This window comes from Lepidochelys kempii, chromosome 3 (assembly GCF_965140265.1).
Source record: "Lepidochelys kempii isolate rLepKem1 chromosome 3, rLepKem1.hap2, whole genome shotgun sequence".
NCBI classification, from domain to species: Eukaryota; Metazoa; Chordata; order Testudines; family Cheloniidae; genus Lepidochelys; species Lepidochelys kempii.
Window position 1 is genome coordinate 127,837,062 of NC_133258.1, and position 17,091 is coordinate 127,854,152.

General features: G+C 43.2%; 1 protein-coding gene across 2 annotated transcripts in view; it reads left to right on the forward strand.

Moving 5' to 3' along the window:
• Positions 1-627: 627 nt before the first annotated feature.
• Positions 628-17,091, forward strand: part of SMOC2 (SPARC related modular calcium binding 2) — a 175,496-nt gene continuing 159,032 nt past the window's right edge. Inside the window, exon 1 of one of the 2 annotated variants that reach the window (XM_073335247.1) lies at positions 628-1,444. In XM_073335247.1, the coding sequence (XP_073191348.1) occupies positions 1,370-1,444 (75 nt within the window). In that variant the 5' untranslated portion in view covers positions 628-1,369. The remainder of the gene's footprint in view (positions 1,445-17,091) is intronic. The other variant, XM_073335246.1, reaches the window with a different exon arrangement.

A 17,091-nucleotide genomic window follows, 5' to 3' on the forward strand; every position in this document is an offset into this window, starting at 1 on the left:
TCTTGAATACAGGCTGATAACCAAGCAGTTATACTGTATTTCCCACAGAATCACATACCAAAATCCATACAAGGCATGCTTTCGCCAAATTCTTTCTTCCCCTCTGTGGTACAAGGCCTTTCAAGTAAAATGACAGCCAGTTGCCACTGTGCTCGAAAATAGTAAAGGTTCGGGTTTATGCATCCGATGAAGTGAGCTGTAGCTTATGCTCAAATAAATTGGTTAGTTTCTAAGGTGCCACAAGTCCTCCTTTTGGGGGGGTTCGTGTAAGCCCGCCACATTCGTGTCCTCCCGCCCCCCCCTTTACAAGCCAAGGCTGAACGATTTCAGCAATGTTGCACTAAAAACGATGCTTTCCAGCGTCAGGGTGCAACGTACCGAGCAACAACAAAATAGGCCGGTGGCTCTGAACTGGGCAGCAGACAATACGCAGGACGCAACTCTGTGCTCACCTTACCCCTCTGCGTCGCGCTCATTGGGGAGTGTAAACCCACCCGCACACGCTCGCCTAGCTGCACGTGTTGTTGCACAGTCTCCAATAAACTGCTGCAAACCTCAGCGCTGAGCGCGGACCAGAAAGAATAAAAGCGACGTGTCCCCCAACATTATTTTTAAAGGCTCTGGCGGCCACGAAGATGACTGGCGTGTGCGCGCGTGTCCCCTGGAGCTAAGCTGGCTGGGTCAGTCAATCAGCGGAGGATCAGCGAGTCTGGGAGGAGAAGCTGGGGGCTGGGCGAGGGAGAAGTGAAAGGCAGAACGCAGAGGAAAGAGAAATAGAAGATTTGGGGCGGTTCACACGACAGCAGCAGCTCTCGGGCTGTGTCCTGCAGCTCCAACCCCGCCAGCTGCTGCTGCAGCAGCGCGAGAGGGCACGTGCGAGCGGTGCTGCCCGAGGGGAAGACACATAGGAAGGGGGCAGGCTTGTTGCTCGTTTTCTCCTTCCTTTTTCATTGTCCCGTGGCTGCGGCCGGCGACCCTCCGGGGCCAAGCGCAGCGGAGACGCGGGGCTGCATCCGCTCCGCTCGGCTCCAGGGAAGCCGAGAAGCGGCACGCCCGGCCCCGGAGCAGCAGGCGAAGTTTCCCTGCAGCGCGTTGCGCGATCCCAAGGGAGCCCGCACCAAGGCTGGGGAGGCAGCTCCCGGGCCAGAGGTGGGAAGCGCTCGAGCAGCCGGCCAGGGGAGGGAGCGCGCTGTCCCCCAGCCCCGCACTTCAGGGGGTGGGGAAAGAAGCCCTGGGCAAAGGGACCTCCCCGCAGGAGAGACTGAAAAGGAGCCAGAGAAGAGGGGGGGGAGGGAAGCGAGAGCCCAAGGAAATTCCCCCTCCTCCCCCACCAGCAGCGACTTTGCGGCTGTCCCGGCTCCGGATCAGGATGCGGCTCCCGATGCTGCTGCTGCTCCCGGAGCTGCTCCTTCTGGTGCCGGCTCAGAAGTTCTCCGCGCTCACGGTAAGGCAGGCGCTCCCCGCAGGTGGGCTTACCAAACAAGACAACCCTCGGAGCTCGCTACTTGCGTCCCGCGGGAGCGAGTGTGAACAGTTTGGGGGCGCGTAGGGCGCCCCCAGAAACCAACAAACCCTGGACCTGGTCTGATCTCTTCCCTTCCTCGGTCAGGCTAATGCGGAGGTTGAATGAAGCGTCCAGGTCTTGGGGGGGGGGGGGGGTGACTTAGGCTCCAGGTGACGCTGCCCATGTCGGTTCTAACCTGTTCTAGTTCCTGAGATCAAGCCTTCCCAGCCTGTCCTAGGACAAGGGCTGATGGATTGCTGTCTATTTCTGTAACGCGGTGGAGAGAGAAAAGGAGACCCCTTTCCAGCTGACAGTCAGAGATCAGGGAAGCTGACTTTAACCAACGTGGATAAACACAGCACTGCATTTTGTTCACCTTGCCTGTAACACGAGCACTGGTTAGAGAGAGACGCAAGCTGGAGAAACTAAATAAGAAACCTGTTAGTGGATGATTTGGAAGGGTAAAGTGTGCGTGTGAAAATGATTTAGTAGGGCAGTAGCAAGAGAATTCAGCACTCGAGTTTAGCCATAGATCGGGTAGGCATACAGGTTGAATGGTTGCAAGACAGATTTCTTCCCCTTTGCTTGTAATGTGCTAGGTAACAGTGCTGCTGCTGAAATGCTTTTCTGAGTCTCCCTGGGACAAGATAAAGTGATGGTGGGGGAAAGAGGAAATAAAACCTCTCCGTTTTCTTGTATCTATCTTAGATATTGAAAATTCTTCAAGGCTGTCTTTATTTGTGTGTATCGTACAACACAGAACACATAGGTAATACTCCATAAAAATGTACCATTTGCATTTTCCAAGGAAAAAGATTAGCTATTATAGTTAAATGGAAGTTTACTGTGGGTCTCCACAGAGGTTAGTTTAATATTATTGCCTTTCTTATGCTGCAGTGTAATAACGTTGCACTGAAGGCTGCATCTGGAAAGGTGTGGATCATCTTTGGTTGACTATTTATTTTTTTTAATTATAAAGCCCCATGAAACGTCCCTCCTTGGCTATTCTGAGGCCCCTGATGCTAAACATGGGACTATGTATAGGGATGGCTGAGCCAATTCATTAGGATTGCTAAATAAGCCATAATCACTTCTCTAGCCAAGACCTGAGGTTTGCAGCTAATAGCTCAGTTCAGTCTTCTTGTAGAGGTTGCAGTGTTTGCAAAACTATAATTAATGCAATCTGTAGAAATAAAAATATATTCATTAACTATATTTATTCAAGCACTCATTTAGAAACAAAGAGCAGAATACACATTTTCAGGCTAAGTGTTTTGGTAAAGAATATTCAGTTTGGAGGTTTGCAAAGGGAGATGTGTTCTATTTTTATCTTAGACTTTCAGACAATGAGTGTTTCTGTAAGATAGTAAATGTTACATAGTGATATTTTCAGGGGCTTGGGGGTGTTGCTTATACCTGAAATTCTTCATAAGAGAATTGTCTCCCTGTCTAATTTTATTGAAAATTATTTGTAGATTAGAAACTGCTAACTGAAATCACAAAGCTCACTCCAGAATTTCATAGTGTGACACTTTTGTAAGCATAGAACACATGAAACCAAGTGGATAATATCCTTTTTACTCTTGGAGTACTATAACACCACTTGGAAAGACTGGTTTTTAAACTGCTCTCTCGTGGTGAGAGGATTTTTGGGAAAAAAAATAGGACAAGGTGATTTTTGGCACTGAATTCCAAGTTTGATTTCAAAAGCACGTTAGAAGTTGAGTTAGTTGGTTACATGAACAAGGTTTACAGAAACCAATACTTTGTTTTCTTTCCTTGGCCCCTTAAACATTTTAAATGATTGTGAATTAGGCTACCAATCTTAGCTGTTCCATGTAACAGAAACTTCTGTTATATAACACCTTGCAGCCCAAAGGATCCTAAAGCATTTTATCACTACATATATATACACTGCCACTGAAATGCAGCCATCTCTGGGGAGATGGATGGTAGCTCTACTGAAGTGGAGGAAGTGAAAGTTTGGCCAAGGAGACTGGGCCAAACCACTGTCTTATAAAAATGTAATATGTCCATACAAGGCAAATATAACTTTGGTTTCACCTGAAAGACCTCCCTCCCCCAAATAAACTGTATGGCACTCAATTTATATACCTTGGAAGGATGAAGAGTTAAGTCAATTCTGATGGCATTTGAACCTGGGCTTCCAGAGGGGAATTGAAGTTTGAAACTTGATGCTTAGGTTTGATCTACACTGGGGCTTCCTCACTGGTGGCAACCAGCTCTGGTATAGCTGCAATAGTGCTAACTTCTGTAGGCAGTGAGCCTAAGCCAGTTCTTCACAGCACTCCCTGTGGATGTGCTCTCAGAGAGCTGGCCAGCAAACATGTCACTGTTTACATTAGAAACCCTTAATCCATAAAGTAGGTAATAAACACCTGGATGCACATAGTCTGCAAACAGAAAATGTTAATCTTGTAAAAATTTCCCATAAAAATAAACCTTGGCTCTTGAGTTTGGTACCACGTGGGGTGGGGGAGTGTTATTCCTACAAAATATTTGGAGACATTCCTTATTAAAATGGAAAGTGAAGCATCACAGCAACGTGTAGCTCAATACTAAATCATCCTGTATTCTTCCTTACAGTCATTTGGCGTGTAGTTCACAGAGTGTATCAATCTGAAAGTTATTTTTCTCTGGTTATGTGTTCTTCATTCCTTATTTCCTAATACATTAGGGAATTGACTTCCCTGAGGTACTAACACAAAGGGGTGCATTTTCATCTCTAACACGTCTCATAAATGTTAATAGGTGTTGTGTGTGTGAATCGAACCTGGGGTATTTGGGTCAAGACGTGAGTGGACGGGAGTGAAGGGAAGTGTGTGTGTGTATAGGTGTTTTTTTACCTGCTGCATCATTCTACAATGCTAGGTTATCTTCCCCTGCATATAGAACACCCATCTCTGTTCCCTGTGGGAAATGAGAGCTGCCCGCCAACAACACAGCTTGGAGAGTAACTAACAGAGGCCAACATTTTCAAAAGTGGCCACAGATTGTAGGTATGTAACCTGACACACCAGGGACCTGAGTTTCTCAAGAGCTGAGTACCAACAATTCAGAATGAACTCAGTAGGAACTGAGTGCGTTCAGCACTTTTGATAATCAAACCTCAGGTGTTTTAGGCAAAAAATCAGAGCATGCAGAATCAGTGGCAAGTTTTAAAAATGTGGCTCCATGGATTGGAAAACTCGCTTTCTCTCATTCACATTATGAGCAGCTCTAAGGCTCTAGATTTAGAAGAGAACTTGACAATGTTGAGGGTCAATTTTTATGTTTGGATCTGGCAAAATAGGAGTTCTGGGCTTTTTGTTTTAACTTACTTCCCTGGTAGCCCTAGAAGCAGAGCAAAAATTGCTTTCAAACAAGAGTCTATTGTCTGCTTCCATTTAATTAGGAATACATTCTTCAATTAAAATTCCCTTGGGGGGAATTAAAAGCCCAGGGCTTAAATTAAATGGAAAAAATGATTTTGCAAAACTTGAAGTTTCACAAAACCCCAAAGGGAAAAGTTCTAAAGGTTTCACACAACTCATAACTCCAGTGGGTTCGCCAGTCACTGGTAACCAACCTCATTTGTGGCTCCAGTGCTGAGCCACAACTGGCCTCTAGTCATTGTATAACTATGTGGCTTCCTACTGCCTTGACGCTAGCAGCCAAACTGATTTCTAATGTGCACAGGAGTCAAAGACTCCACCACTGCATCCAAAATTATAATCTGGTCCTTAACGTTATTTCAATCCTGCAGAGCTCTTGGCCTGTTCTCATTCTAAGACTGCCTTTGCCAAGGTTGCTCCTGAACTCTTGTCTCCTGTGAAGCATCATGTTGCAATGCCAGCGCGTATGAATAAAGGGGGGGAAATATCTATCATATTAAACCACTGTCAACTACTAGCTGAGCCACTGGGCTGGGGGGAGATTTTTATGAACAAAAGTTGGCAGCAGAACACTTTGGGAAGCTGGGGTGGGAGCTATTTCACAAGTACACTATTTTAGGGGACATCTAGATAAGAAACTGTTGAATGTGGAGGGGCTGTAGCCAATTTAGCTCCCTCTCCCTCTGTCAAACACCACTATACAAAGTCTTTACCATCTAAAAAGAACTAAATAACTTTGTTCTGGAAACAAGTCTATGGAACGACAGATGGGATTCTCCAACTCTTACAGTACATCACTAGAATATTTTCATGATGTATTACTTTTGTTACGGCACATAATATTTATTTAGCATCACAAATCTCATATCTATATCTATACCTATATCTATCTTCTTACTGAAATATATTGGTAGATGAGAGAACAGAACTTGATTGGCATGATTCCAATAAGGGAAGTCACATATTATGGATCTAGGTACTTTTGCATTGAAATACAAAGCTTAATGTACAGTCCATCTTTCTCTAAGTTTAAGTGAGACTTAGATTACTGCACTGATCCTGAACTGAAAACATGGGGCATCTTTTACACTGTTTTTAGAACTATCAGTGCAGCTTCTATCTCAGCTGGAGTTGTGTGTGTGTGTGTGTGTATATTAATAGGATGCAAGTGTTTCTTATTTGAAAACATTTGCATTGCTCCTAATGTACCACGAATATTTAATTTTATGCCCAAAAGACATGCAGAATCATGTTTGTCTTTCAGTCGAATATCAATCTTGGATCCTAGCAGAAAAGAAAATTCTTTTTTGCATCTGGAAAAATCTCTTACTGAAACGTACAGCTCAGCCTGTCAAACGTTTCTTTCATCAGATGCTGAATATTTCAAGGAACAATTGTTTTCTTTTTCTCTGTTGGCACATGCTTTGTGAGTATTCAGTAGCATTTAATGCCCTGGATAGGTTCCACAACACTCACCAGTATAAGATGGACCACTAAGGTAGTTGAGTAGAGGGAAGCTAAACACAGTCAAAGCTTTCCAAGTTAGGGACCCAGTTGAATGGCGCCTACAAAACCCAAATATTTGGAAAAGTTACTTTAATTGTGACTCAAAACCAAGACCATAAATAAAACTGTAAGTGGCTCCAGATCCTAACAGCATTGTTAGAGAAAATGGGCATTGATGCAACAAAGGGCACATCAGTTCCGAAAATAAAACATTCTCAGCAATGCTTCCCTACAATAAACTTTCAAGACACTTCTCATTGTAAAAAAAACAAACAGGGTTATTATTAAAAGGGTCAGAAGAACTTGAGGTTGTGTGTTAGAAGTCACTTTTATGCACGCAGCCAACAAACACAGTCCCATTTAATGTGAAGTGAACAATGTAGATGTCAGGTTGACAGCACACTGGGAGCGTTTTAAAACTGAAAGGGTGGGGGGGACAGAGGGGGTGGTTTACAGGAAAAAAACATACATAGGAAGATACATTTATGAAAGGCCCTCCAGCCCATTTTGCTGCCTTCATTCATTCTTTGCCCTGAGGGGTAGTCCAAGGAGCCATAGCACTAGTATCTAGTATATTCTTTGTAACAGTGGGCAAACCTCCAAAGCTTTGGAGGTTCCGTTCATTTTGGAGGAACATCCAAAAATTTAGATACTTATCCAAAACGTATCTGAACCTCATTGGTTTGGAAATCAGTCTAGAAATCTCTTCAAGCTCTGGCTTGCTCAGGAGTTTGCTAGTGTTTCCAGTATTTTGGCCAGGCCAGAGTTACCACAAGAGCAGCTGTTTTCACGATATTTTGGTACTTCACCTTTCTGTCATGCTCAAGACCTGAAAGTGGAGAGGGGCCTGAAAATTAGTAACCAACCTAGGAAGTCAAGAGAGCTATTTTTGGATTGCAAATGAAGGTTTGAGTTTGGTTCAGGTGTGTCAATTTTTATCTGAAATGCTTCATATGGGCTTGACAGAGCTGTGTGGAGAATGGTAATTGTGTTTCATGAAGGAGTTAGGGATTTCAAAATCTGTTTTTATTCTGATTTGGAACAAAAACTGAAAGTTTTGAAATTCTCTGTGTAGGAAAACTGCAAACATTTGTTTCAAGTCAATCAAAATCTTTCATTTTGATTTAGACTTTTTGATTTTATATTATAATATATAAAATAAAAATGCTTTGCAATGACAAGTAGTTTCAAAACAAAACAAAAAGAAACTTTAACTATCATGTCAGAAGAGGATTTGCAATATTGTCAGAACTTTTTTCTTCTTTTTTTAAGGGGAGGAGGCTCAAAATGAAATTCTAGCAACATTGACCCAATTTTGCAAAAGTGTTTAGATTTCAACAGAATATCCTATTCTAATGGAATATGGTTCCATCAAAGTTTCTCTGACTAGCTCTACTTTCTGACCAGTACCCACCCCTTTCATTTCACTAGCAGAACTGAAAACACCCTCCACATACGGACACTGATTATTGGCTCCAAAAAAGGAAAAAGTTGAGGAAAAGCTTGCAATCTGTTATATGCTGACATTACATGACGTAATAGGTACTAAAGACAAGGAAAGATGACTGAAAATGCAGCAAAAATTTAGAAATATTTGTGTAGATTACAGACTAGCAAACAACCCTAGCTGGCTACAAGATCAATAATGGCTGAAATGGGGGCAAATTCTCAGTGCAGACAAGGCCAGAGAGGCCATGTCTTGGAAGAGAGGCTAGTGGAATCTCCATGCCCATTCATTCCTCGGCCTTGCTGTCAAGGTTGTCCATTAACCATGTCAATTGATTGTTTTGTGTTATGTGGTCAGCTAGTCACTTGGTATTGGTCTGAGTTTCCTGACATCACAGCTCCAAATAATAAATATGCTTCGGAGAAGAATAGGTAACACAGCACCACTCGTTGGCACAGAATAACTAGGGTAAGATTCTTAGTGCCATAGGTGCAATCAGCAGCCTGAAATTTTAATCAGCATTTGGAGAATAGATTTTTATTTTTTTTGCAAACCTTAAACTTAAGTAAATAAACTGATTTAAGACAATTATTTTTAATTTTAGTTTTAAGAGATGAGTTGGTATTTTATCAGCTGATGAAGATTCAAGATAGCAGACACAGAATCATTGCTAGGGCCACAAGGAGCATAAGAACAGCCATACTGCGTCAGACCAAAGGTCCATCTAGCCCAGTATCCGGTCTTCCAGCAGTAGCCAATGCCAGGTACTTCAGAGGAAATGAACAGAACAGGTAATCATCAAGTGATCCATCCCATGTTGCCATTCCCAGCATCTGGCAAACAGAGGATAGTGACACATCCCTGCCCATCCTGGCTAATAGCCATTGATGGACCTATTCTCCATTAATGTATTTTTTTTTTTTTTTTTTTGGACCCTGGTATAGTCTTGGCCTTCACGACATCCTCTGGCAAGAAAAACACTGACTGAAGGTTATCCATGCTCGTTCACCCTTGGAATTCCCTAATGTATTGCTCTGCCCAAAAGTTCACTCAGGAATATTTACCTAATATCCACTGCAGTGGTGGGCAACTTGCGGCCTGTCAGGGTAAGCCGCTGGCAGGCCACGAGACAGTTTGTTTACATTGACTGTCCATAGGCATGGCCGCCCGCAGCTCCCAGCGGCCGTGGTTCACTGTTTCCCAACCAATGGAAGCTGTGGGAAGCAGCGGCCAGCACGTCCCTGGTGAGATGGACCAGTGAATCAAAAGCAGAGTAGCAGGCTGCAGCACAAAAGACAAGTGCATCTTGGTGTGAGGCGTGTGTCACTTTTATCAAGGAGGGAGTAATGGGGAGGGGGTTTGGGGGTTAGGCTTAGCAGAAGAATCTGGGGCTCTGTCCATATTCTGGGGGAGTTGAAGAGATGGGCAACACTTTTCTGGATTCACAACCCATTTGACCTTAATCCACATCTGCAAAGAGAAGTGAATTTACCCAGTGCACATGTACTGAACTGTCTCAGTGATGGGAAGGTGCATGTAACCAGTGTAAGCTGAGCCATATTTTCTGAATACTGGATGTACACGTTCAGTTGCCTACATACCAGAAATGCTTTGAGATTGGAATTAAAGTTCTAAAATAGGCGATTTAAAAAAGTAGAATCTTTTTTTAAAGTAAAACCATTGTAATATGTTTAATATAGACTGAACTATGCTTTGTTTGCTTTTCTCATTTCCTGCTGCAATATGAATACATCTATTCTCCTTTTTGAGATTTGGAAGTGAATTTAGTGCTTTTGAAAAAAAAAAAAAGACAGTGTTAAAGCCAGGCATGGCTAAAGAAGATACAATGGAAAGCTTTACTAGACAGCTCCAACAGTTGATTTAAATCCTCCTCAACAGCAGCCCTGCTATTCCAAGTCTCAGATGACAGTTAGACTGCCAAATACACTTTGTTGTGTAATTTTTAATTTAAAAATGCACAAAAAACTAAGATCTTGAGAGCGAAAGCACAAAAATCATTTGTTCCAGGAAACCAAATAGGAATCAGACAGTGCCTCCTAAAGTGTAGGGTTCGTTCATTAGTCTAAATGGGGCCAGATTCCAAACACATTCACACCGGTGGCCACTGTAAATCCAAAGTAACTCCAGTATATCTGGTGTATGGTCTCTGCAGAGTTCTATTTAATGAAATACTGTCCTGATGGACACACGGTGTTGCCCCAATGGTGCTTCATAGTCTTGGTCCAGACAGAATGTGCCAATTACATGTGCTGAGATTATATGTGAGATTAATTATTCTGATCATTTTTTTCAAAGTCACCATTTATCAAATGTTTAGATGAACATTATCCAATCAGTTCTAATTATAGTACATAGACTATAATAAATATTATAAAAACCAGTACCCTTAGAATATGCAGAGGGATTAAAAACACAGAGGACTTTTGTGATTGGAACATACATGTGTATGTGTTATGTTACTTATCTCTGCTATATTTGATAGGATTTCTTTTTGGAGGTAGATGTCAAAGACCTCAGAGACTAAGGATAAAGTCCAAGGGGAGTGTGATTTTTGCACACACCCCTACATTCTAAGACAACATTTCCCCTCTTCTTACCCACTGCCTCCCAATATAGCCAGGTGGTATCACTCATCTAGCATCCTAAAGGGCAGGCAGGTCTCACACATCTTCCTTTGAAGCCAACATCTGTGGCACTTCATGAATCAGCCACTGGAGGGAACCCAAGAACAACATTGATCAGCTCAGTCATCTGTGGGGGGGGGCTAACTGTCAAAATTCCTCTCTCCACAAGGCAATAGGAGTGCCAGAGACACACCTCACTGGGAACCTCAGTGCCCAGTACTTGCACCTCCACTTGCCATCAAGTGGGACACACAAAAGACAGTATCAAAGGAATCTTAAAAATGTGGGATTTCTCTCTTTAAATAGAAGATCTTCTGTAACTTTAGTGCCACGATTCCCCCGAACATGAATCATTTACAGTAATAAGAATGCTAGTGTGGCACAGGAGAATTACGGTCTAAACTGAAAGCGGTCCCTTATACTGTGCTACATTTTGAGGTGTTCAACCTACCGAAGAGGCGTTTGGCTGGCTCGTAAAATGTTTATTGCATGTATCATTTGGCGTTTGTTTTGAAGCATTTACTTACAGGACTTTTAGTGAGCGTGGCAAGAGAACGAGAACTTATTTTCCACACTGCATTTAATAGGGTTATGTTTCAAGCAGCGTCCTCTCGGGAAGGCAGGTTTCAAGCATGTCAAAATTTTTGATGGATTGCAGCCTGAGTGGATTTAGTTGCAAATCTGAACTTTGCACAGGAGGGTTTAACTTTCCATCACTTTTCCAAAGAGGCGTCATAAATTACATTTCTGGAAAAAACAAAGTCTTTTGAAAGTGGAGTTCATCTGGTAAATTCTTCCTCTAAGTTCCCCTTCCCTGTCCTGGCATGCTATGCACTACACAGATAGCGACATAAGCAGATGCTGAAGGACTCTCCAAGCAATGCCTCCGTCATTACCTGATGATAGAACTTCCTAACACAATTGTTGGGCTTAGTCAACATACAAGCATTGACTGAGCTATTTCCTTCGAAAGAGGAAAGGCAAAACTTAATGAGCGCGATTCTCCATTGTCCTGCACCTTGTCCAGTCATTTACATCAGTGCCAAATAGGTGTAAACTACTTCCACCATTCTGATGTGGTAGCATTTTACACCCACTTGGCACTGGAGCACCTGCTCACACAAGGGGCACGGTGACAGAGAATCAGATCAGGCCCTTTAACACTAGATGGCCAGAAGCAGAATTGATATCCAGGTGAAATAGTTTGAATCATCCTGTTATGGATTGGTTTGTGTCCCCCTATGGCTCGGGACAGACCCACAGAGGCAGCACTGTGGAGTTGGAAGTAGGGCTCCCGAATTGGTACAACGAATGGAGAGATTGCTTTTGATTTGTCTGCTGATTTTTGGCAATGCACCCATTTTATTTTCAACTATAAATTAATGCAAATCCCAGTCCTTATTGGTAATAGCCTCATGTCCTGGACAGTGAGGAATTTACAAGAATCCCAGTGGAGGAATGACCGGTGTTGAGGTCCCTTTTTGCAATGAGGAATGCCATTCCAGACTCCACCATGTCACCAACCTCCTGCCAATGATTGATTTCCTCCCTGCTCAAAGCAACAGAGTTGTTTTTTGGCCAAGCCTGTTAGCCACTTCTCTTTATGTCTTTTATACAGAATATGAGGTTACTTTTCCCATTTAGCAGCCATCACTGGTATTTTTATTTCCTGTGATGAAGATTTGCATATAATGTTACTGATGGTGAAATGGATTATACCATACGATAAAGAATTTATTGATGAAATACCTATTGCAGAACTAAATCTAGCCTGAGTCCCTACTAGTGGTAAATCTGCTTGGACTGGAGGGTTCAACAGCTCAAACAGCCTTTAACCTCTAATCCACTGCTGGTCCGCAGCAGGCCAGTGCAGATGAGGTCTAGCCCAGGAGTAGATAGTGGGATCCACTGTTCCAGTTCCTCTTCCAGGCAGCTTTGGTTATTGGGCCTTCTGCAGAGTCCTAGCCAGATTTTAAGGTTGCCATCCATAGAAGAACCTCCAGGCCATGGGGAGGCAGGCAGAGAGGAGTGCAAATTGCCCACAGTGGTAATTTGTCTCCAACAGGTTTGTTACAGAGTACTTGCACAGTGTCTTCTATAGCCAAAATTGTTGTCTCCTCAAGCCAGAAATTACACCTGCAGCACCAAATGCAGATGCACCCGAATAAAGACCCTCCCAAATCAGCTGGTTGATTTTTTTTGAGAGATTCAGCCCTGTGCAGACGGGTTAGCAAAACGGCTGGACACCAATTAAGTCACATTTCAGGCCTAAGTGGAACATCAGTTTTGCATTAACCTTGAGCTGGCTCCTCTGCACAGGGGCAAATTTCACTCTTGTGTTTTTCCAACTTCTGAGAGCTTGATTTCTCAACCTAATCATTGCATGGATGTGATCTGTCCGATCTCTATGAGAAGTCAGGTATTACTAAAAAGCATATCCCTTGTTCATACAAGGAGCCACAGGCTCCAAAATAACATCTGCTATCCTTTGTTTGTATGTCATCTAATAATATGTATCCAAGAATGCCATCTCCTCTCCAGGACAATGATTCCAAATTTAGGTTTGAGCATACTGTGTGTATATTTCACCTCTACATTGCTATGCAAAGTTTTACTGCTCATTTTGCTTGTCAAGAATGATGGGGAAAAAACCCACAAAAGGCTCAGAGGTTCAGTTCAGCAAAATTCCAGAATTTAAGATTTTTTTTTGGAAGTTTATCCAAATTATGTGAAACATTTTGGTCTAAGAATCTCATAATAGTTTTGATTTGACAGGATTTTGAAAGTATCCAGGTTTTAGCCACATTGGAAATACTGCAGGGGCTGCTGTATTTGGTAGTTGATAAATTTGCAGAGGTATCTGAAATTTAAAAAACTCCCCAATCTCATTCCTCCAAGCAAACAAAAATTCAGATCAGGTTCACTTCCTGATTAGGTTAAGGCAAACATTTAATACTTATTACATTAGCCTGCTTGTCCACCATCCTACATTTCTAATGAGTGGAATACCGTACATTGTTTTAATATCTGGGACAATACAATGTACAGTACCATGAGTCATATTGTAGGAATAGCCAAAAGTTTCTCTGTTTGCCTGCCTGCAAAATATATCATCCCTTGAAAGCTAGTTTGTCTCTCTAATACCCAGGGGGTGAGGAAGCTCCAAAGTGAGGTTTGTTTTACAACTGTGGCAGGAAAGAACATTTGTTTAATACAAGCAAGAAGCAATTAAAAGCTTTCATTAAAATTAGATGGGTACAAATAGGTCTAACCACAGGTGAAAACTCATTACTTTCATTAGACTGCGGTTAAATGAGTGTCATGCAGATGCTAGGTTCAGTCCCCCGAGGGGAACTTTGTATAAAACAGAGGGACATACATGGAAAAGAGCATGTTTGATGGATGGAAAACCTGAGTGAAATGTCAAGTCGTCAGCGTTTAAGAGGTCATAGTTCATATTCCATAGCTAGTCTCTGGCATGCAGGATGTGTTCTCAGGAAGAACCCTGAAGCAATCAGTGTTAGGCAGAGGGAAAGCAGGTGTGCTACTCCACTCATGTTTGAGAAAGGGAGTGCTAAGCTAATATTTACTTCCAGTGCTTGGCCTTTCTTGTTCTGAATTGCTTCATGATTTTTAAAGCTATTTGCATTTTTTAAACCTTTTTTTGCCAATGATATTGCAATTTACTGTAGCTACATATAGAAGGTTTTGCAGATGACTAATAGTCTTTTTTCAGTACTTTGTAATTATAATGTGGCCTGAAGATCTCGTATATAAACACATGCACACACCATCCTGTATTCTCAACTTGGATATTGTTCAAGACCTGCTGGTGTTTTGTGCCATGCATGTGAATGCCGCTTAGAAAGCAGCTGTGTCTAAAGTAGGAATTCTTCAACAGTCCATTAATGGGCAGTGGCCTTTTCAGAGGAATTACAGATGGAGATACTTAAACTTAAGTGAGTGCTGTAGAGTTTACACCATTGCAATGAAAATTGTTTGAGCTCCTTCCTTTTGTTTAGAATGGACTCAGCAAAACTTTTACATTAGAACCGGCATTCTTTGCGTATCCCAAATGCCCATGGAGGTCAATGAGAGTTTGGTGTGTGCAAACCCTGCACAACCAGTCCTCTGAAATGCAACCATCTAACCATATACTTCTGGATGATGGAAGCTGTCCATTTGGTAATTAACTGACATCTGAAAGCAGATAAACTTGTGAGATGATGTAGTTTTTTCCTCAGCATCAGCTCATCTTAGAGTAACTCTGCAAAGATATTAGAATCTGTAATTCAAATTGGCCTTGATATGAGAATTGTTCAAATGGACTGAGAATTAGCTGAATCAAAAGATTGTAAGTAAAAGCAAATGGCAACACTTCTGATTTTTGGGCAGGGGGTAAGTCCTGGGGTGAGGAACTGAAAAGCATAGTCATTACATTTGCAGGGTGTTACTAAGCTGGTGTGTTGGAAAGCATAGGGGACAATTTCCTGGTGCAAGTGCTAGAGGAGCCAACTAGGGGGGGAGCTTTTCTTGACCTGCTGCTCACAAACCGGGAAGAATTAGTAGGGGAAGCAAAAGTGGATGGGAATCTGGGAGGCAGTGACCATGAGTTGGTTGAGTTCAGGATCCTGTCACAGGGAAGAAAGGTAAGCAGCAGGATACGGACCCTGGACTTCAGGAAAGCAGACTTCGACTCCCTCAGGGAACAGATGGGTGGGATCCCCTGGGGGACTAACATGAAGGGGAAAGGAGTCCAGGAGAGCTGGCTGTATTTCAGCCCTGTTGAGGTTACAGGGACAAACCATCCCGATGTGTCGAAAGAATAGTAAATATGGCAGGCGACCAGCTTGGCTTAACGGTGAAATCCTAGCGGATCTTAAGCATAAAAAAGAAGCTTACAAGAAGTGGAAGGTTGGACATATGACCAGGGAAGAGTATAAAAATATTGCTCGGGCATGTAGGAATGAAATTAGGAGGGCCAAATCGCACCTGGAGCTGCAGCTAGCCAGAGATGTTAAGAGTAACAAGAAGGGTTTCTTCAGGTATGTTGGCAACAAGAAGAAAGCCAAGGAAAGTGTGGGCCCCTTAATGAATGAGGGAGGCAACCTAGTGACAGAGGATGTGGAAAAAGCTAATGTACTCAATGCTTTTTTTGCCTCTGTCTTCACGAACAAGGTCAGCTCCCAGACTGCTACGCTGGGCATCACAACATGGGGAATAGATGGCCAGCCCTCTGTGGAGAAAGAGGTGGTTAGGGACTATTTAGAAATGCTGGACGTGCACAAGTCCATGGGGCCGGACGAGTTGCATCCGAGAGTGCTAAAGGAACTGGAGGCTGTGATTGCAGAGCCATTGGCCATTATCTTTGAAAACTTGTGGCGAATGGGGGAAGTCCCGGATGACTGGAAAAAGGCTAATATAGTGCCAATCTTTAAAAAAGGGAAGAAGGAGGATCCTGGGAACTACAGGCCAGTCAGCCTCACTTCAGTCCCCGGAAAAATCATGGAGCAGGTCCTCAAAGAATCAATCCTGAAGCACTTACATGAGAGGAAAGTGATCAGGAACAGTCAGCATGGATTCACCAAGGGAAGGTCATGCCTGACTAATCTAATCGCCTTCTATGATGAGATTACTGGTTCTGTGGATGAAGGGAAAGCAGTGGATGTATTGTATCTTGACTTTAGCAAAGCTTTTGACACTGTCTCCCACAGTATTCTTGTCAGCAAGTTAAAGAAGTATGGGCTGGATGAATGCACTGTAAGGTGGGTAGAAAGTTGGCTAGATTGTCGGGCTCAATGGGTAGTGATCAATGTCTCCATGTCTAGTTGGCAGCCGGTGTCAAGTGGAGTGCTGCAGGGGTCGGTCCTGGGGCCGGTTTTGTTCAATATCTTCATAAATGATCTGGAGGATGGTGTGGATTGCACTCTCAGCAAATTTGCAGATGATACTAAACTGGGAGGATTGGTAGATACGCTGGAGGGCAGGGATAGGATACAGAGGGACCTAGACAAATTGGAGGATTGGGCCAAAAGAAATCTGATGAGGTTCAATAAGGATAAGTGCAGGGTCCTGCACTTAGGACGGAAGAACCCAATGCACAGCTACAGACTAGGGACCGAATGGCTAGGCAGCAGTTCTGCGGAAAAGGACCTAGGGGTGACAGTGGACAAGAAGCTGGATATGAGTCAACAGTGTGCCCTTGTTGCCAAGAAGGCCAATGGCATTTTGGGATGTATAAGTAGGGGCATAGCGAGCAGATCGAGGGACGTGATCGTCCCCCTCTATTCGACATTGGTGAGGCCTCATCTGGAGTAGTGTGTCCAGTTTTGGGCCCCACACTACAAGAAGGATGTGGATAAATTGGAGAGAGTCCAGCGAAGGGCAACAAAAATGATTAGGGGTCTGGAACACATGACTTATGAGGAGAGGCTGAGGGAACTGGGATTGTTTAGTCTGCGGAAGAGAAGAATGAGGGGGGATTTGATAACTGCTTTCAACTACCTGAGAGGTGGTTCCAGAGAGGATGGTTCTAGACTATTCTCAGTGGTGGAAGAGGACAGGACAAGGCGTAATGGTCTCAAGTTGCAGTGG